This window comes from Pogona vitticeps, chromosome 8, assembly GCF_051106095.1.
Source record: "Pogona vitticeps strain Pit_001003342236 chromosome 8, PviZW2.1, whole genome shotgun sequence".
Taxonomy (NCBI): domain Eukaryota; kingdom Metazoa; phylum Chordata; class Lepidosauria; order Squamata; family Agamidae; genus Pogona; species Pogona vitticeps.
The window spans coordinates 9,537,253-9,559,504 of NC_135790.1; the positions used below are offsets into that span (position 1 = coordinate 9,537,253).

The following is a 22,252-nucleotide window of genomic DNA, read 5'->3' on the forward strand; positions in this document are numbered from 1 at the left end:
TGATGATTTAGGAGGTGTCTCCTCATGAACACTAGAACTATATTTACAAAGCAGAAGAGAGGTACCTTAAACCCAAGGAAAAAATGTTTCAGTCTCAAAAATCTGGAATTTTTGCTAAAATTTCAATCCTTGACTAATTTTGTAGGACAGAACCAAAAGTAGGTGTGGTCAACCTGTATCTTTTGAGATCTTGAACTGCAGTTTCCCATCATCTTTCACCATTCTGATTAAGGATGATGAGTAGCTCCAGTCCTATAACATCATAATGTAACTTCCCCATCAGTATTTGAAAGTAAGAAAGACAAATATGGCTCAAATGTTAAGCAGGATACAGCTTTATTTGGGACTTTTATGGAATAATGATGGATAATTTCTGGGGAAAGCAAATCCAACAGCCAGAACAAATAAGAAACTAACACACTTCAATCCTATATTGCAAACATGTTCAGAGGAGGTCCCTCACCCAACTCCCACTGTTTTCATCTTTTTTCTACCGTCAGCACTGAGACTCAAGAGGAAAGGTTCCTGCTTCCATGTTGGATTTCCACAAAAGCAAAAACCTTAATCTTCTAGCCATAGGGGTGTGGTTATCTATTCCCCACTCCAACAGGAGCCTTAGAAAACCAGCAGGGGATCAGATCCTGCAACTCTAATGCAGCACGCCGATTTGAGTACACCAAATTCAAACACAGCCTTAGTTCCCTCCCCTTCCCCAAGTCTGGAACCATAATCGGGGGGGGGGCATATTGTGACAAATACCAACATCACAGAAAGCAAACACTGACAGCATAATCATTAGGCACTTCATGGGACATGCATCAAGCAGTTCCAAGCAGGAAAGAAGATACAGTACTCTTTAAAAATGTGCATCCATTTATATTTATGTTCTTTTCGTGAATGTGGGGTGAAATTAACTTGAAATATCTGTTCAAGGGTGGGATTTTCCTTCCTATCTGGTTTTGCTTCCAGGTTTCTAACGACTCTTCTATTTATGTTACTTATAGCGGATCACTGGATTGACCTACAGTCTGAGTGCCCAGAACAGAGCTTCAACATTTTAAAAAAATTATGTGCCTACAAATTTGTTTTGAGTACTAGAACTGATCAGAGAAAACAACTTTTCAACACACATTAAAAAATTACTTCTAGCTACCCCAAAATTTACTGTTTACAGTGTATGGCATAAGGCATGGAAGGCACACCAAACAGAGGCACTCATCCCGTTAGCATTCTTTTAGTGCTTCATCTTATAATAAAGAAAACAAGCTATCCTTCTTATAAGTGCTTTTTTTCTCTTGCTGTCCCTCCAGCTAGCTTCTTGGAATTATCGACAAAAGTGGTTTTAAAAACAAGACAATAAGTTTAGACCCAGGAAAGAGAGAGAGAGATGTCTACATCAGAGGACCAAGTTCAGTGGTGGCCAGTAACATGCATGGCTTTTAAAAAGAATTGCCAAATCCACGGCAGCTGAGGCAGTTAATAGTGACTATACAGATTAAGTATGTACCAATATCAGTGTGGGGGTCACAAGTTACTTGGCTGTTATAAAAGGGGTCATGGCTCAAAAAAGGTTGTGATTGTGTTCATATCCTGCTTCCGGGGTTTCTATAGGCAGTTGTGTAACAGAATGTTAGACGAGACAGGCCTTTGACCTGGTTCAACATGCGTCTTCTTACATTTTTATATTTTTGAGGACTAGCCAAGCACATAAAAGTAGCTCCTTAACTTCTCCCTGAATAAGGACATAGATGCGGATTTCTCAATGTACCTCGCAGACTGACACCATTATGTTGATTAAGGAGAACTGTTCACCCTGATTTCCTCCCTCAGCGCATAACTGACTTTGACATTGCTCTGTAAGAGAGAAAGCATTGTGTGACATTTAAGGACAAACAGTAAGTCATACAGGCAACTACTGGGTTTGTGAGCCAACATTGGCAAAAGCCTATGAAAATTTAAGGCTACCATAGATCACATTAGTCTGTCTATCTGTCCATCAATTATTTGGTGTCCATACTGTCCATTTCCATAAGGCTTTGGATGGCTCCTGTGCCCTGTGTCACTCCACGCAATCACTATGAGTGTCATGGCAGCCAGCTGCACGTGACCCACAGTGTTCTCCACATTGTAGCCACATTTCTGAAGGCATGAAAGTGTGGCATAATTTTGTATGGACAGATATCATCCGGTGCCCTATCTCATCTCAAAATAGGAATGATAGTAGTTGCATTCGGCTATTATGATTCTCTATTTTGAATATCACCAGACAGGGAACACGCAAGAGGCAGCTGATGCTATGTCATGCCAAAGGAAATGTGACAAAACATAGCCCATTGCCTCATCTCATCCCATCCCCCATCCCACCAAGTTAGAATTGTTTTTGCCTAGTTGCATCAGGCTACTGTGATCTTCCCTCTAAAGCTTCACCAAAAAAAGAATATCAAAGAGTCATCACACACTGTGTTGTATAAGATGCAGCTTATTCTTCCTCTTCTCTTTTTGCTGAATGTTCTGATTCCCCTCCCCACCCCCGATGAATAAAGCATTCTCCTAAGGCAACTTATAACATAAAATGTGTTCTCCCTGTACTTCCCAAAATAGAACTTCCACATTTTCATGTGCTACCAAAACAGAACTAGCTGCACGCACAGCTACAAAGACGGGTGCAGAGATGTTGCACTGGGCAGAGTTTGGATAGAAAGAAGTACACAAGATTTCTGCTTTGTTTCTCTGCCTTGGCATCACACAGCACTCTTAGCTGGGCTAGATACGTCTGGCAACCCTTCCTTTCTCTGAAAAGCAGCTGTTTGTATAATGCAATGGTGTGATCACACAGGGTAATAGATTGCCATTTCGACCACTTGCGGAGCAGTCTGGTGTAACTTGTTCCCCGGCAATCACAGGATGCACAGAGAAGTGCATTCCAACCTGACCCTGGTCTGTGTCTAAGCTGGAACTTTTTGGTCCAGCTGCAAGGCTTTTACTTTTGAAGGCTGGGCTGGAATGGATCCCTGGCAAACAGAAGGATTGCTTTAAGGGAACCCACTCCTATTAAAGTGACCCTTTCTAGTGCAATCAAGTGAATGCCTTTGCAGCTGTCCAACTGCTCCCATAGCACACTGCATACTAAGCCTTGCCCTTAAAGCTAGTAATGTTCTATAGAAGATTGTGACTCAACAAACAGACTAACAAAGGATATATTTCCCAGTATTTCTAGTATGACTTACAAGGTTCTATTCATTAGGCTTAAGCAGTTATGAAGAACGACAACCTTTCATTGCAGGTGGGTGGAAACCATTCATGACCATCTAAGCACTCGGCTCCTTTCCTGGCAAACTATCTTGGAACAGTAGCATCAGTGATGGTTCTAAAGGAGATAAGGGGTATGGCAGCCTAAGCTGATTCATCCTTAGCACATATAGCTGGCTCCTTTAGACATCGCTGAAGAGATCCAGAACATACCATCCACAAAACTATTGGTGTACTGTATATAAATCTCTTCTTCTTCTGGATGACTGCTGGATCAACAGCAAAGTAGAGGCTTACAAAGTCCGGCCTCAGGGTAACAGCAAAAATGTGGACAATAGGACGATCAAAAGTGTGGAAGATTTGCCAAGAAGGAACACCTCATTAAGATGAATATACGTATTAGACACTGCGCTGTTGTGCACGCCATCACCACTGGCTTTGGTGACCATGCCTTCAAAGGCTGCTCCTACTCCTTCCATGTATTTAATGGCAAGCTTCACTGGCACTGTAGGCTCTGGGGGTCTGCTTTCACAGCTGTCAGCAAAACTGCCTCCTCCTTCATTCCTCAAGTAGCCACAGTAAAGCTCTCTGCAAATTTCAGGTACCACACGTGTCACGACTCTGCTTTCCACCTCAGTCTCGTTGGCCGTTTGGTTTCCGGTAGATTTTACGTATGCTCCCGTTGTGTCATTCACACAGTCGCTTACAAAAACATCCTTGGGAACAGGCTGGCTGTAGTTTGGGTGGAAAATGTGGCTGGCAAAACGGCCGCGGTTTTCCTCCCACCACTGTTGCTCAGCGCTGTCATTAAAATGAAAATGCATCGTTGACATGGCACTGCCGAAGAGATAGCCCCTGGCCTCTTCCACTGCGATGTCTGTGATAGCTTCTCCTTCCACAAACTTCATCAAAGGTTTGGATGGGTCACGCTCTTGGGGACGATGGTCACCATGGCCAACGCTGCCTCCATCTGCTTGCCTGGAGAAGCTCCGGTATTGCTCGATACACATTTCCTGAACGACTCGTGTCACGACCCTGGTTTCCATTTCATCGGCTGTTTCGTTCCCGGTGGGCGTGATGAATTCTCTCACGGTGATGTTCCAACAGTCCTTCACAAAGACATCCTCTGGGACAGGCTGCTCATACTTGGGGTAGTACACTCGGTTAGAATAACGGTCACGGTTCTCGTACCACCACCTTTCCTCATCACGGTTGTTAAAATGGAAATTCATATTCGACATGGTGCGGCCTAAAAGGAAGCCACCAAGAGCACCTACAGCAGCCCCTCCGACAGCTGCACCTACGATATGCTTCATCTTGGTCTTCGGTGGCTTAGGTTGCCATGGCTTAACCTTATACTGGCCTCCATTAGGGTTGTGTGGGTAAGCAGGGTTGTGGGGTTGAAAGCCAGGGTTTTGTGGATAAATAGGATTCTGTGGGTAGCCAGGATTGCGAGGGGGATAACCAGGGTTTTGTCCAGGGTAAGCAGGATTGGGTTGAGGGGGATAAGCAGGATTTTGGGGGGCATTGGCTGGATTATGTGGTGGGTAGGCAGGATTCTGTAATGGTGGGTTGGCAGGATTGTGGGGCTGGTAAGCAGGGTTGTACTGCGGGGGGTTGGCAGGGTTGTATGGTGGGGGGTTGGCAGGGTTGTACGGCGGGGGGTTGGCAGGGTTGTATGGTGGAGGGTTGGCAGGGTTGTACGGTGGGGGGTTGGCAGGGTTGTACGGTGGAGGGTTGGCGGGATTGTGGGGAGGGTAAGCTGGGTTGTATGGTGGGGGGTTGGCAGGGTTGTGAGGTGGGGGGTTGGCAGGGTTGTATGGTGGAGGATTGGCAGGGTTGTGGGGTGGGTAAGCAGGGTTGTATGGTGGAGGGTTGGCAGGGTTGTGAGGTGGGTAAGCGGGGTTTTGCAGTGGGGGGTTGGCAGGATTGTGGGGCTGGTAAGCAGGGTTGTATGGTGGGGGGTTGGCAGGGTTGTGAGGTGGGGGGTTGGCAGGGTTGTATGGTGGGGGGTTGGCGGGATTGTGCTGAGGTGGTGCAGGATTTTGTACAGGCTTTATAGGTTGGTGTGGAGACTGAACAGGTTCATTCTGTACAGGCTTGACAGGGTTATTTGCAGGTTTGATAGGGGTTTCTACAGGTTTGGCAGGTTGATGTACAGGTCTGCTGGGCTGATGTACAGGTTTGCTAGGCTGATTTACAGGTCGGCTGGGCTGATGTACAGGTTTGCTAGGCTGATGTACAGGTCGGCTAGGCTGATGTACAGGTCTGCTAGGTTGATGTACTGGCTTACTCGGCCGATTTGATGGTCTGCTAGGCTTATGGTGGCTCCCTCGGTTACTGCCGCCACTGGGTCTGCTACTTCCTGATCTGGAGGAGGACACATTGATATCAGTCTGCAGTAGGATCAAGAGAACTACTATTGAGCAGATGAGCAGGAACTTCCCCATAATGATAATTCTGCAAAACAAAATGGTAAAGAATCTGTTTAAAAATGATGAAAAATGTAACACAAATAAATCATACAGTGCAAAAGACATACAGTATTTTTCAATCAAGAAACTTCTTAGGGAAGACATGCCTGGCCACAATGAGCCATTACTTAATTAGGTCCCATTTCCACTATTGTAAGGCCCCATCTGTGGAGCTGCCTTTGAAAAGTGTTTGGAACTTACAGCTAGCTTCAAATTCAGAACCCAGGCAGCAGTATGTTAGGATGCCTGTTAGAATCCATATAACATCAGCCTTGAAACAACCATACTGGCTTCCGTGCTATGTACCAGCTTAATTCAAGGTCCTGACATTGACCTGTAAAGCCTTACTTGCATGACTTGGGGTCAGGATAGCTGAAAGACTTCTGTTCTCAGAGTCTGACATCCTCAACACAGGCCCCATTGCATGTCCCTCTACCTCGCAAAGTTAGGTTGATAGGCAGGCAAGACAGGGCTTTTTCTGTAGCAACAACTCTATGAAGGAACTGTCCCCCACACAAGGGACAATAGGCTGGCTCCATCATGGTGGATCTTCCAGTGAGGGACCATGAATCAGTGGTGATGATGGCTCATATGAACAACAATATCTCCAGATAATATAAGGCTCTCTCTCTCTCTCTCTCTTTCTGCATGTGTGTGTGTGAAAACAGTGACAAACAATGACAAACCCCCTGACTTTACACCCTTTTGTGTACCCTTCTGAAAGCTGGTTTCTTCTTGCTGCAGTTTGTTGTATGAGCAGAGCTGAACGCTACAACACTTCCCATGAAGTTCATTTCTACAAGTTACAGCATGCCATGTGGAAGCTTTTATTAAATTCAATTATTCAAAAAGACTTCTAGTTTATGAATTGTGGTCTATTGTGGTTCTGTAGCCACGATTCAAAAGAACAGAAAATGGCCTGAAATTGAATCTGCATAACAATTTGCCAGCAGGGAGAAGGATGCAAAGCGTTACATAGCAAAAGGCAGCCTGAATGTTGACAACACCAATGGCAGCAGTCAAGATGGTCTACAGCAGGGGTCCCCAACCTTTTCCGAACGACGGACCAGTTGGGGTTGCAGAGTCTATGCACAGGTGGACGGGGTGTGTGCAGGTGGGCAGGGGCACCCATGCGTGAATGCATGGATAGGTAGAGCACCTGTGCATGCATGCACAGGTGCGGGGGCACCTGTATGCGGGTGTTCAAGGCACCCATCCATACGTGGGTGGGCAGGGCACCTGTGTGTACATGGGGTGTACATGGGTGGGTGGGCAGGGCACCTGTGTGTACGTGGGGGTGTCCATGCATGTGTCCGTGTGTGGGAGTAGTACATACGGGGGGGGGGGGGAGATCTATCTCCATATCCTGGTCCTGCCAAGGCCATGGCCCGGTCCCGGTCTGCGGACCGGGAGTTGGAGACCCCAGGTCTACAGGATATCCGGTTCTGCTCACGACCATTCACAAAATGATACCAAGCAAGGGAAAACGCCAAAAACTGACTTCTTTTTCCATCAGTTAACCACTTCTCACTCAAATACAAAGCAATTGTCAGGGCTGTTTTTCAACAAGTGTGAATAGTAATACTGTGAATAGTTGAGGGGGACATGAATCTGCCTGATGTTTCTCTTTCTCATCTGATGATGCGGCTCTTGCTGATACGAAGGGCCTGTCTGCTGAGTAAATCGGACGCTTTTTGTCTCACAGGTGCAGCTGTTGGCCTGCCTGCTTTTTGAAGAGGTGATTCTCTCCTGCCCTGCCCCTGCTTTTTTGCAGTAGTTTTTGTAAGGCTCAATTTGTCCTGGCACCAGAGATACACCTAGGAAAACTGAGATGAAAATACTGATACCCAAAGGATCTCAAAATGAAAACAGGAGCCCCCAAAACTCATCAAATCAAAAGCGAACAAAAAAAAATTCCAGCTAAACAAACTAGTAGCTGCCTGAAGCTATAAAGAAGCACAATTTGTGATTGATTGATTGATTGATTGATTGATTGATTGATTGATTGATTGATTGATTGATTGATTGATTGATTGATTGATTGATTGATTGATTGATTGAAAATATTACATATTTAATATTTAAATATCACCATTCCTCATCACAGGGCATGCCTTAGCTTCCCACTGTCTGCCTTTGTAGAAAGGAGCCATCATGAGATAACATGAACTCTGTCTTAAACCAGCAGAATTTTTTTTAAAAAATGGATAATAATCCTTTTTTTCCCACATTTTGAAACCTTTTGAAACAGAAGCAAAAGTAGCACAAGGGATCTGGAGAGCAAATGCTACAGCAAATGGAGTTGAGCCTTCAGCAAGATATAAAATGGGTGAGTTATCTCCAAAAATACTCCACCACATGAGATAGACATGAGTGAGTTAGAAATATGCCCTGTTTTCATCTATCAAATGTTCAGATAGATGCACTGCATTGCACAATATTAGGAATACTTGGGCATCAGCCAGGAATAGGAAGATAGGAAAGATTCCCACAGTAGTTAAGCTGTTCCCAGCATGGGAATCGTTCCTGTTTGCCACATACATGTTACAGCACAGAAGCTTTTTTTAAAAAAAAGCTGACAACCCTAACTCAGCATGGACATGTCTAAAATACACAGTGATTCAAACTGGGACTTTGAAGAGTTAAACATTCAAAAGCCCTTGCTCAGGGAAAAAACAAATCATTTCAGGTTTCTCTGACATGAGAATGATTTGGGTTGAAAGAGTTTGAGACCAAAAATGTGTATGAACAACCAAAGAGAAAAATAAAATCAAATTCTTCTTATCCTTCCTCAACTATTGTCACTATCCAGCAGGATTGGGATGCCCCCGAGAGGGTGGATCCGCTCATGGGTCATGTAACTGAGTTGCATCTCTAGACGGTATGAAAGAGCTGCTCTAGCTTGGTGGGTTGGAGCATCTCAGAGCCAGGAGTTTGACTCTCCACTGTGCTTGTCAGGAGAGAGGCCCACTCAGATCACTCCACATGTGTGCGGCTGATGAGAGATGTCATATCCTGCCACTTGGGCCACCTTGGGCAAGATGAATGGGTCCAGAGTGTCACCAGAAGGAGGATCTGGGAAACTTTATACCTAGAAGACTTTAGAAGGGTCAGAAATGACTTGCCAGCACATAATTATTATTATTAGACTATATGAATATAATGTACTCTAGCTGGGGCCAGAAAAGTGTCTGGGACATTTGTAGAAGAGTATCAGGAAACATACCCATTGGCAACTACCATGTGGGCTGGAGGCCGTTATCTGGGGCATGTGACTTTTGGAGCCGGTTATCTGGGGCGTGTGACTTTTCCGCTTAGGGATCTGTTTTCGTTTCGAGCGGTGCTCAAGTTGCAGCTGACCGAAGCACCCTGGGCCACGCCCTGCTTGCAACAACACCCTTGCTGCTTCTTTTACGAAGGCTGTCGGACAAATTTGCTTTGCATGGAAGGGGGAGAGCGCAGAAGTAGAGCCGATCAATGTCAAACAGTGTCCCCTTTTCTGAACCTCCCGCCACCCTTTCATCAACCCACTCGTTTCCAAGCCTAACTCAAAAGGTTGTTTATCTTTAGGCTTTCTACGGGCATAGGACGTGCATGGCTGCCTGTGGCCTCTCAAGGTGTCTTTTATGGCTCTGGGGTCCTCAAAGCCTTTTCTCCAGAAAGAAAATCTAGCTGCAGAAGAATCTCGACACCTGAAAAGTCCAGGAGTATCAATGTTCTTCTAAACCAAGCCAGGAGGCTTTACTAGAGTTGGTATTTGGGGGGGGAGCATTTTAATCTATTTTACAAAACAGAAGTGAACTTCCAGACACTTCTAGTTTTTGGGTGGGAAATGTATTCCCTTCGGGAGGATGTGCTGTTTGTAGGAGGTTCCAGGGGAAGACGTCTCTACCAGAGGGACCTTTGGGATAACTTCATTTTTAAGAAGATTAGGTAAAGATAAAGGTTCCCCTTGACATTTAGTCAGTCGTGTCCAACTCTAGGGGGCGGTGCTCATCCCCGTTTCCAAGCCATAGAGCCAACATTTGTCCGAAGACAGTTTCCGCTATACACCGAATGCTGTTTACCTTCCCACCAAGGTAGTCCCTATTTATCTACTCGCATTTGCATGCTTTCTAACTGCTAGGTTGGCGAGGAGTTGGGACAAAGCGACGGGAGCTCACTCCGTTGCGTGGATTCGATCTTACGACTGCTGGTCTTCTGACCCTGCAGCACACAAAGGCTTCTGCAGTTTAGCCCGCAGTGCCACCACGTCCCTTTTAAGAAGATTAGGATATCTCAAATACCATTTATTTCCACGGAAGTCTGACCATTCATTAAGGCCTGCTAGACAGAGGCTCTGCTTTTTACATCTGGGTAACCTCTGAATATGTCTCTGGCTGGGGAACTGGAGAAAGTCCAGAAATGGCAGAACTGTCTTCCAGGAGAGACCTGCCTTGTTCCTTTGGCTAGAATGGCTACTTACACATCACCAACAACTTAAGATATATAGTACTGCGAAACTGAGTACTGAGTGCTGTGTGAGTTTTTTAATCTGCTGCTTCCTGATCATTATTCTTCAAATCTTTTATCTAGTGGTTTTGTCTTCTGCCAACATTGAGTTTTCAAGTTTTGATTCTTAAGAGCCATGAAGGAAAAAAAGCAAACAAACTTTAATGCAGCCAAAGCATGCAAAACCGCCAATTAGAATCTTCTGGACTGGGTACAAAATTTCTACTTGGGCAGCAGCCACTCCTTCACTCTAAATCTGCCCCTTGTTTGCTGCTCAGAGCCCTAGGAGGCATCGTGGAAGCAAAGGCAGCAAAGTCTTCAGTGCCAAGCTAAACAGCAGAATCCATGACGAGTATATTTTCCACAGTAATATGAAGCCCCAGTACCAATGATGACATGCATGTGATTTAGATATGACCCTAACCTGGCTTTTTTTAAAAAAATAGCATGAAACCAAATTTTAAAGAAATCTGTGCTGTTGTTTTTCCTTACGGGTCAAACAATCAAATGCTCTTACATAATCCTCTTATTCCAGTGGAGAAAGCACAGCCCAGCTTTTCATATGCAAATTATCGATTTGATTGAGGACAACAAAGCCTATGATTCTACATTACTATTTTGGTTTCATGATGGGGAGTGTTTTTTTAAAAAAAATGGTTGGGGGGTGGGGAGGTCTAATCTAAAAGCCTCTTTCCTTTCCTGAGTTGCCTGAAAGACAAAACCATTCATTCCTCCTAGATAAAGTAATCTATTTATGTTCCATTAATATGAAGTGTTCCTTTCCTTTCTTTCCCTTTCCTTAAATCAGTGGTTCCCAAACCATTTTGACTCACATCCCTTGCATAATTTTATATGTCTCAATCATGATCCCCCCTCAGGCACCTTTTCTCTAGGCCAAAGAGCCCCAAATGCTGTAGCCTTTCCTCGTAAGGGAGGTGTCCCAGCCCTGTCATCATTTACGTTGCTCTCTTCTGGACATTTTTCAGTTCCACTATGTCTTTTTTGAGGTGCAGTGATCAGAATTGTACGCAATACTCCAGGTGCGTCTTCACCAGCATTTTGTACAATGGCATTATAATGTTGGCTGTTTTATTTTCAATTCCCTTTTTAATGAGACCTAGCATGGAATTGGCCTTCTTCACTTCCGCCGCACACTGGGTTGATACTTTCATCAATCTGTCCACCAGCACACCAAGATCTCTTTCCTGATCCATCATGGACAGCTCAGAAGAACCCATCAGCCGATAACTAAAGTTTTGATTTTTTTTTTCCCAATGTGCATTACTTTACATTTTCTGTGATCACTGCACACAAAAGACCAGCTAACGACACCCATCAATCACAGTGACAGATAATCTCTCCCTCTTATCACAACAATACACCCATAACAAAAAACACACTCTTCACCACAATCACCCATCTCCTGAAAAGGGACAAAAGCTGATCCCACAGCTATAAATACTCAACTATCCAAACAAACTGCACCAGAGCACAGACAGAGTTCTGACTCTTGTCCTCTGAAGATGCCGGCCACAGAGACTAGCAAAACATTAGGAAGAACAACTTTCAGAACACGGCCAAAGAGCCCGAAAAACCCACAACAACCATTATTCATCAACTCCTTGGATCTTCTTTCCTTTGATTTTTTTTCCAAATCCTGATTATCATCCCCAGGTGAAGGGTTGCCTGTGGCATGTTGTAAAACAAATCATGTTCGCAGATAAATTGCAAAGGTCTAAAGAGAAGCCAAGAGATCATGAGAGAAAAGCCAAAGGGAGTGGTGGAACAGAAGCGATCTTTTCTGTTATGTGTGTTCATCAATGTAGCCGAAACAGACATTGCTCACATGTGCTCCCTCAACTCTGTGCATGCACCTCCTTTCCACTTCAGCAATATTTACAGTCTCCTCCAATGTCTCACATAAGATTGTAAGCACCACAGATAAAGGGTTTGTTATGGTTTCTTTTGTTTAGTGGTTTGTTGCTTATTAGGTTCCATGATCTTTTAAATACATAAGTGATGCTGTATCACTAAACATCTTCATCTCTGAACTGGTTGGGTTAGAAGGGAAACTAGACCAAGACTGGCAGGATGATCGGTATTTCCATCACCAAGTGCAAAATGTCTAGTGTAGAACTCATGCCTAATGAGGAGAATTAATTAGCCCAAGGACTCATAGTGAGATCAGAAAGAAAGCCTACTCTTTATATGTTAAGGACTGTGTAAACCTAAATGTAGATGGATCCTAGTGCTTCTTTCTATGCACACAGGTCTGCTGAGAGCCATTACATGACTTTTTCTAAGCAAAGAGAGCAGCAAGAAGAGAGAGGAAGGTACTGCAGAGAGAGGAGGAAGGAGGAATTAAGAGTGAGAAAAGAAAACAGGGGGAAAACATTAGCAGATTATATTTGCCTATGGCTTATACACTGCCTCATGCAGATCAGCTGCACTTGCATTTTTGATCCGTTTGTAACAAAAGCAGCTGTTTCTACATACTTGAGTAAGTTGCCATATGTTCAAGGAGTCTGTTGGTGTGTAAATTCCAAAAAAATATACATTTTGGGAAAACCTCATAAATATCCTAACACTTGTGAGCTTCCAGTTTTATTTATTTATTTATTTATTTATTTATTTATTTATTTATTTAGTTAGTTAGTTAGTTAGTTAGTTTGTTTGTTTGTTTGTTTGTTTGTTTGTTTGTTTGTTTGTTTGTTTGTTTGTTCAACTTGAATGCCGCCCACACTCTGCAAGAGTCTCCTTTATAAGAGTGGTCCGTTTGGACCAATAGGCGGGGTATAAATCAAATAAATAAATAAATAAACTGTAGAGGTGAAAGAAAAATATTTTTTAAAAAAATTAGGGTACTGAGAAATTCATCTGCTTGAGCACTTGAGGTTAAGAATTAAACATTACCTGGTAGGAATTAAAATATCCAGAAAGTAGAAAAATGGAGGCCTGTAACTTAAGGTTTTAACAGATCCCTCTGAGTACAGTATGTGACTTCAGGAGGGAAGAATCGCTCCCCTTACTTTTCCCACTATCCAGAAACCTTCAGCCCCACCCTTTGTTACATAAGCCATTAAGAGGGAGGCTGGTTGTTGTTGTTGTTTAGTCGTTCAGTCGTGTCCGACTCTTTGTGACCCCTTGGACGTGAGCACGCCAGGCCCTCCTGTCTTCCCGGAGTTTGGTCAAAGGGAGGCTGGTAAACAGTTCCAAATGAGAGACCCATAAGACTTCATTGTTCCAGAGTAGAGGGAAGGAAATGAATGTGTTTTTATTTCTACTCTTAGATACTTATAACAGAAGGGCTGCCAACCCTCTGAAAAGGAACATTGCTGTCACTCTTTCCTTCCCCCACTATGACTCCCTCCAGGAATACATCCGACAGTGCAAATTAGGATTTTTAAAACCTCCTTTCCTACCAGTGGAGGCGTTTAAAAAACCTTTTTCCAGGGAAAAGTCGCAAAATTAGGAGGGAAGGGTTAGTCTTTCCTTTCTTGGCAGTGACCCCAACACCACCGAAATGTTCCCTCTGCTTTCAAATGCTCAGCGGATGCCCACAGAGGTATTTTAAAAGTCTCTCTGAAGGGAGGGGAATCTTTTATCTCTAGTCACTGATCAGAGACAAAGCCAGGCTCACCCACAAATCAGTGGCTCCAAATTTCTCTCTCTCTCTCTCTCTCTCTCTCTCTCTCTCTCTGTGTGTGTGTGTGTGTGTGAACCTACTTCCTAACTTCACAATGAGAGAACAAGGACCATGGGGCTAGGAGCATCAATCTAGTCTGACAAAATTGTTGAGGACCAACACAGCATGCTTGTGGTCAGTTTGGCATTGATCCGGCACTCCCAGATGCCAAGGATCTGTGTTACTAACTGATGCTTCAACTGGTTAACTAATGTATAATCACAGGCAGTTATTACGGTAACTCTGTCTTAGAATGGAGCAGAAATTCATGTGAAGTAAACAGGACTCTGTTCTTGTTAATGTGCCCTTCAGTCTTCTCCACCTCATGGCAACCTAAACAGGGTTTTTAAGGTAGGCAAGATGTTGAGGTAGTAGTTTTACCAGAGTCACCTCCCTGTGAGTTTCCATGGCTGAGCAAGGATTTGAGTTCAGATCTCCTAGGTCGCCATTCTATCCATGGCACCGCAGTGTCTCCCTAAACAAGATTTCCCCAGACAATTATAGAGGCTGCTTCTTGTAGTATGAGACCAATGGGTAATGGGTAATTTTCTCAAGAATAAATACCTAAAAAAATATAACGGCTTGCTGGCGGATGTGAAGCAGAGGGGAAATCACTTAAGTATATCTCCTCCTCTGCCCAGCTCCCCACAGCAGGCTCATTCTCACAATGGTTACAAGACTGGTCACACAACAGGATTGTGGGGGACAGAGTTACACAATATCCTGTCTTCTCCGCATTTAGTCTACAGAATTCTAGACAATATGTACAGATTCCATGTATAACCACACAAGAATACCAGTTGCACAAAATGTTTTGAACAGCGCACATAACACAATCTGGCAACCAGTCACCTTTCAAATGTGACGTTATCCAGCCAAACAGTGCAAAGGGGCCATGTTGCCAGCTTTTCACACATTCAACAATAATGGACAGAACAGTCCTGCTCTTGGAGGCAACAGAGAGAAGAATCTGTAGCTGGTCCGTTTCAAAATCTCTGCCCCTTAAAATACGGAGCACCGTGGATCTAATAGGGTCAGAATGCCAACTTCCCGAAGAGCACCGAATTTCTCCCCTTTTCCCAGGATCAGTATTTTTCACACAACTTTTCATTTCCAGAGATATAAACAGGGAAGAGATTTTCTCTCTTTTTCTCTTAGTTTGGAAGCAACTAAGCCAACAGCCTGTGAAATACCAAAGGGAAGGGCTCTCCTGAGCCTGCTTCTTACTCAGAATTATTTATATCCCACCAGCTCCTGCTCTGTTTTGTCCTCCATTTCCTGTTGCTGTTTCTCTTTGCAGGGAAGTCTGTAAAGTCATTCCTTGTTTGAGAAATGTCTTAGGTCCCATTTTCTCCCAGGCAGACAACTGCTACTCCCTGCGCATTAGAATTTTGGCATACACTGCAAACGGCGTCAGGAGACAAGGCACAGATTTCAACATGATATTCAGGCTATTTTGGGGGGGGAGAATGCTACTGCCAGGGATGTTTTTAAAGCAGAGTACCACTCAAGGAACACTCCGAGGTTTATTTCTATGTTGCATTATGTAACGCAGTTAAATAGCCTCAAATGTGGATGGTCAAGCAATTCTATTTCCTGTCAGTTGCCTAATGGGGTTCTCTGCATCTGATGAATTGAGCTGTAAACAGGAACATTTATGCCCCTCAGGAGATGATTATGTTTTAAGGTGCCCCGAGACTCTTGGCAGCTTTTGCCACTGGCCCCCCTTCCCCTCCTTGAATTGGATCCTAAGGGATCATTAGCGAGCTTTACATCTGTGAGCCTAGACATATGATGGGAAAGGCAGTTTCCCATCTTTTATAAAGGACTCCCTGCCAAACAATGCATTCATTCAAAGTGACTGAAAATAAACGGATTTCAAAAGGCATAGCAATGATTTCTCTAACCCAGCCACAATGAGCACACGACTTAATCTAATTGCATTGAATAAATGTGGCATGGACTTACCCTTATTTAAACGATTTCAGGGTAAATCTCTCTCTGAGGCTCTCGTCTCTCGAAGGGCTGGTCTCTTTCTGATCTGAAGCCTTCTCTCTCCTCAAACGTGTAGCAGGAGGTGGAGCATGTGCCGTGCCTATGTCTAAGCAGTGTTTTTTTTTTCTTGGCAGTCATTTGGGAGGGCAGTTCCTGCTCCAGTCCACCAGGACATGAAATGGATTAGAAAATCAGACTTTCCGGGAGAGGATGAGTGAAAGCAGACTGCAGGAGTGAGAACAGTGAGTTCAACAGCCAGCTACAGGCAAAAGCTATGCTCTTAACATTATGCTGATAAACTTAACAGATGTCACTTAATAAGTGACTGCTTGCTTATCTATTTTTTTTAAGACTGGAGTGTGCAATCAGATGTGCATTGTGTCCTGCTGTTTGGTCCACTGCAGACAAGAGCTGGTTCACTTCATTTTCCAGTGACCACAGGATATAATTGCCAGAGTGAACCAGACTGTCCAGAGAGCGTTTCTCTCCACACCATTCTGAGTCCCTGCCCGGGCTGTCTACTTTTTTCTCTCTTTTTTTGGTGCAGGTCAGATTGCTCCGTTTTGGTTTGTTTCCAGTGTGTGCAATCACTGGAAATGAAGCAAAGTGAGCTCACAGGTGTCCATTGGCATTCAAAAGTCAATTTGCCAATATTGTTAAGTGGCTTAAGAAAGAGTTTAGCAGCTCCATGATGTTGGGAAATTGAACATTTCCTCCTTTTCGGTGGAAGGGCAGAGGACTTTTAAAAAAACAGTATTATGAGAGTGCTGAAGGTTGTTCTTCCTAACGTTTCACCAGTCCCTGTGGCTGGCATCTTCAGAGGACAGGAGTAGCACTCTGTGCTCTGGTGCAGTTTGTTTGGGAGTTGAGTATTTATGGCTGTTGGGTCAGTTTTTGTCCTTTTCAGGAGATAGGTGATTATGGTGATCAGCGTGTTTTTGTTGTGGGTGTATTGTTGTGATAAGGAGGAGAGATTATCTGTCACTGTGATTGGTGGTTGTTGTTAGCTGGTCTTTTGTGTGTAGTGATCCCTGGTCCTTGTGGCTGGGTAGAATTTGTTGACATTTTGCAGGCTGTATTTTTCAGTCCTGAGAGCCAAGCTTTGTTGAGTTTTAATCTTTCTTCTTTTTTGTTGAAGCTCTGCTGGTGATTGTGGATTTCAATGGCTTCCCTGTGCAGTCTAACGTAATGTTTGCTGGCGTTGTCCAGTATTTCAGTATTTCTAAATATTTTCAGTACTTCAAAATATTTTCCAACACAACAGAGATAGCTCACAGCTATCTACTGTTTTCCAGAAAACTGCTTTTCTGACTAGCCACAGTGAGAACTGCATTTAAACTCAGAGAGAGCAGAGGAGGTTGGGAGTAGAGATGGGCATGAACTGCCACTTTGGTGATCTGTGCTGGTTTGTTTGATGGCTGAACATGTGTTCAATACTCCGCAGCCCTGCCTTTTCTAGCAGGCACCTGTGATGATTTGTGTTTTTATGTGTATTAGAATGGGATATGTAGTACTAAGATTGTCCCAATAGCATCCATTTTGATTTAAAGTCTGTTCTGTAGTAGGAAAGTTTTACATGCTGTTCCAGGGAAGCTTCGCTCTCTGGTTATCTCGTTGCTAAGATGAGTAGAGAGCAGAGAGTTTCGTAGTCAAAATAATTCTGCCACAAAGAATGATAACAACTGAAGCTCCCTGAGAAAGTTAGGCGGGACAACAAGGCCCAGGAGGCATTCTGGGAAGAAGAAGAGTGAGGAGGAGAGAAAAAGATGGAGTTTGCCTGAGAAAGGGGCAGACACGTGCTTTCCCGTAATGGACTGGTTTTCATCTGGCATCAGCCTTTGAAGACCCAAGACACGTGAGATGGATTGTTTATGCTTTTTGTTAGTTAGCATAGTTTCATTTCTTTATTTTTTTAGCTGGAGTGGGGGAGTGGTGTGTTCCGTTGGTCTTGAATGAAAATGTACCTACTGACTTAATTTACTATCAACTGATACCTTTCCTAAAGTAATTCTTTTTAATAAAACAGTAATGATTGATTTCTATGTAGAAGCTTTGTTTCTTGAACAGACCAGCTGAATGTCTAATTGGCCACGTGGGTTTGCTACCAAACTTTCAGAGCCAAATCATTCTGAGTATATCTCATGGTTATGTCTGTGTTGCTTTCTTAATAAGGAGATTGGCCTCTGAGGAAGAAAATTTAGACAGAACCTGGCTGAGTTTCCATTGGCTCTGCTCAGCAGTTAGAGGTTTGTCTGGTTTTCTTACTCGTCCCGATTTCCTGCACCCCCATAAATCTCTTTGGAGATACGGGGCTGCTTACATGGTTGGCAGCGGTGGGATGAAACACGTGCTTTAGTGTGATTTATGGATTTATGGTGCTTGCTTTGTAAGTGAAGCTGCAGGCATTCTTCCGGAAGCCTTGGCTGAGGGAGTGCGTGCATGCTGACAGGCTGTAAATTAGCCAAATTGCTTTTCTCTTTCCAGCTAAGGATCTTACGGAAAGACTTAGCTGCAGTGAGGTCTGATAAGAAACAACGCTTAGGTTTTAACAGACATTAAAATCTGTTTAATTGGGCTGTTTAATGAGTGGGCATTTTCATGCAAGTAAACGGTCGCCCTTCTGAAGCTCCAGTTTAGGGCTGTTCCTGCCAGAGTGTTTTATGGCTTTGCTCTCGCCCTACAGTTTCGGCTACATGGGCAGAGAGAGATTTTACTTTTTGGGTCAGCTCGGTGTTTGCGTTGGTTGAAGCTTATATGGATCAACACTTAGCAGGAGAAGAATTTTTGGAATTGCCTGGAGAGCTGTTTGTGACTCAGAGAAAAGCTAAGATTGGTAGTGCATCTGCTAAGCTGTCTTCGGTTAGTACAGATAATAAGCCCTGGCACCAAGAGCTTTTGGAGGCTCTTGAACAGGACGTCTTGACTCCAAGTGGTGCTAAGCAAAGGATTACTTATGATTCTTCACAACTGAGAAGGGAATTACAAAAGGGAAATATAATGGCTAAACTCCCAGCACAGGACGTCCAGGATCTACTTAGATCTGATTCAGATCAGACTTGGACTAAGTTGCAACAGATGGATCAGGCAGAGGAAATGGCGGGTGCCAGCACTCCAGTAGGGAGGGGAGTGCCAGGCAGAGGCATTTCTGATGGGACAGCAGGAGCAGCAGCAGCAGCAGCAGCCGGTGCTGTGGGTCCTGATCCTAACAAGAGTCTATCACCAGTGGATAAGTTAGCCATGGTGTTTGCTGATTTTGTTGCTTGTCACACTCAAACTATTCGTAATCAGAGCATGGCTGATGAATTATCGAAGCAGTACAGAGAGGCAAAGGTGGAGCGTTTGGTTAATGAGCTGAAGGAAAAAGAAGAGTTTAAGAACTCAATAGCCAGTGTTGATAGAAGCAATCTACCTTACTACCATGATGGCGATGATATCTTATCATTTTTATCGATATATGAACAGGCGTGTCGAGACCTTAAGATACCGGAGGCCTGGCACCTTAAGCTATTGCGTACTCAGTGTTCTGGGCAACTTGCCAACTTGGTAGCCAAATTATCTGATGAGGACCCTGACTGGCCTACTTTTAAAGAGGTGGTAAAGAGAAAATTTGGTTTCACTTCGGAAATACTGAGGCAGAACTTTAGAAAACTGAAAAAGCAGCCTAATGAGTGTTATTCTGCACTAGCTGACAAAATAGAACATCTAGGTGATCAGTGGTTGAGCTCCTTGGGCGCCAGTACTTTTGCGGATTTAAGAACTGTGTTATACATGGAGCATTTTCTTAATTTAGTGCCTTCAGAAATAAGGAGTACTTTGTTGGAGAGAGGATACAAAGACTTGCAAACCCTTGCTTTAAAAACTGATGAAATTCTCTCCTTTAAAACGCATGAACCTGCTGTTAGGCCAAAGACTGCACCAGTGGCGCCTAAGAGACAGAGTCAGCCTGAATTTAGAAAGTCTTTTCCTCAAGAGCCCAGGCCAAGTTCATTTGAGCAACGCAGGAGCCTAGCTCCTAGCCAGAGTAAAACGCCTCTTAAATGTTTTGAATGTGGTGGCTCTCATCTGCGACGAGATTGCCCAAGGTTGAATGTGCCAGCTAGCCAAGTTAAGGAGCCAGCTAGGAAAACACCTGTGCCAGCTCCACGCAGATCTAAAGCAGGCACACCCAAGATGGCGTATGTAAGTTCTGTGCCAGCAGGAACTCAGCAAGTGCCAGCTGCCAGTAATGCAGTTTCTGTGCCTCACCAGTCAAGCATTGTGCCTTCACAGAGTCAGGAAGGAGTTAACCTAACTGTAACCCCTTCGCAAGCCAGTGGAATGCAGGCAGCAGTAAACCAATATGTGCCTAGAGTTTTGGACTTACAAATTGCTTCAATTTCCTCAGAAATTGTAAAAGAGACTGCATCAGGAGAGAGGTTTTCTGTTATGGATCCTGATTGCATTGTACCAACTGCGCAAAGGGACTGGGCAACCCGCACATTTTCTGAGGTGGTTTTTCTTCACACACCTGGAGGTGATATGGCTTTAAGTGCTTTTCGTGACTCGGGTGCCGACATTTCTTCGATAAGCAAACGTTTTCTAGACCCCACCTTAATCTTGAACAACCTGAGGTGTCCAGTAAAAACTTATGGATCTATAGAGACTGATCAGCGTTTCATTCCTTTAGCTTATGTCAAAATTTCGTATAAGACTTGGTCAGGGGCAAAACATATTTTAACCCATGAGGGAAAACCTGATTTTCTTCTTGGAAATGATCTTGCTTTTTTAGATCACATGCAGAGTCAAAATGCAACTTCAATGTCGGTAGTTACGCGTTCTCAAAGTAGGGAGATGCATGATCCTGAACGGGAGCAGGAATCCACTGAGGATAGCTCAGATGGAGACCTTACCCAACAGCAGCCTCTTGTGACCGAACCTGATAATACAACTACAACAGAAACTAAAATGGAGGAGGTGGTACCTAAGGGATCAGAGGACTTTAGACTGAAGCAACTTAATGATCCCTCTCTAGCTTCTTTGAGGTCACAAGCAGACAACTATGCTGAACGCCCTGCGCATCAGCAAGTTAGTTTCCTGTGGGGAGAAAATGGACTTTTGTACAGAGAATATTTCCCCAAATCCAACTTGGATGCCCAGCCTGTTCAACAGTTAGTCGTGCCTACTGAATATAGACTGAGAATACTAGAAATGGCTCATGACCATCCTAGTAGTGGGCACCAGGGAATACAAAAAACCCTAAAGAGGATTTCTCAACATTTTTACTGGCCTGGTATTTCAAAAACTGTAAAAGACTATGTCAGTTCTTGTGACTATTGCCAACGCACAGGCCATCAAACTGACAAGGTAAAGGCCGAAATGCAGATTATGGAAATTCCTGACCAAGTGTTCCAGTGTTTGCAAATGGATGTGTAGGACCTTTTGTTCCTACTAAATCTAAGAAGAAATACATCATTTCTTTCATCTGTTCTGCCAGTAGGTGGATCGAGGCCTACGCTATTAGCAACCTGACAGCTACCACCATAGCTAGAATCATCGTGGACTTGTGCTCGCGTATTGGAGTACCATCCAAAATAATTTGTGATCAGGCAGGAGCCTTTACAAGTGAACTTATGCGTAAGATCTGCGAGATAAGTGGAATAACCATCAGTTTTTCCACGGCCCATCATCCTCAATCTCATGGTATGGTGGAAAGAGGTCAACAAACTTTGCTTAGGATGATTAAAACTTTGACCCAAGAATATGGAAACATTTGGGATGAGCTTTTGCCTTTTGCTTTGTTTGCTTACCGTAGCTCAGCTCATTCTTCACTAGGTGGCTTTTCTCCAAGTGAGGTGGTGTTTGGAAGAAATCTACAAGGACCATTGGACTTCCTGAAATCCAATTGGGAAGGTGTGGTTAAAAGTAGTACTGTGCCAGTTGCTGATTTTGTTAGAAAACTTCAAGAGAAACTCTTGGCTGTCCAGGAGTTAGCCAGAGACAATTTGTTGGACGCTCAAGCAAGTCAGAAGTTCTTCCACGACAAGAGATCCAGACACAGGGAATTTTCTGTGGGTGATTTGGTACTTGTTCTGAACCCACTCAGACCTTCTAAGCTAGAAGTTGTCTGGGAAGGTCCAGGTGAAATTGTTCAAAAATTGGGAAATGTCAATTATCTTGTCAAAATGTTGGATTCTAATAAGAAACCTGTTCTTTACCATGTCAATAGTTTGAAACTGTACAAAGATAGATCTGCAATGGTTTTTCAATGTCATGCTGAATATTTTCATGCTGCAAATGAACCTATTGATATGTTGTCTGAATTGCAAGATGCAGGTACATGGTCTGATAATCTTGTTTTAACAGGTACCGTTGATCAGAA

At 43.8% G+C, this 22,252-nt stretch overlaps 1 protein-coding gene across 1 annotated transcript; it reads right to left on the minus strand.

Annotated features, from left to right (window-relative positions):
• Positions 1-319: 319 nt before the first annotated feature.
• Positions 320-16,659, minus strand: LOC110075192 (uncharacterized). The gene is made up of 2 exons (XM_072979159.2): positions 15,868-16,659; positions 320-5,709 (listed from the first exon to the last, which is right to left on the minus strand). The coding sequence occupies exon 2, from the start codon at positions 5,697-5,699 to the stop codon at positions 3,558-3,560; it is 2,142 nt and encodes a 713-aa protein (XP_072835260.2). The 5' UTR covers positions 5,700-5,709; positions 15,868-16,659; the 3' UTR covers positions 320-3,557.
• Positions 16,660-22,252: the final 5,593 nt, after the last annotated feature.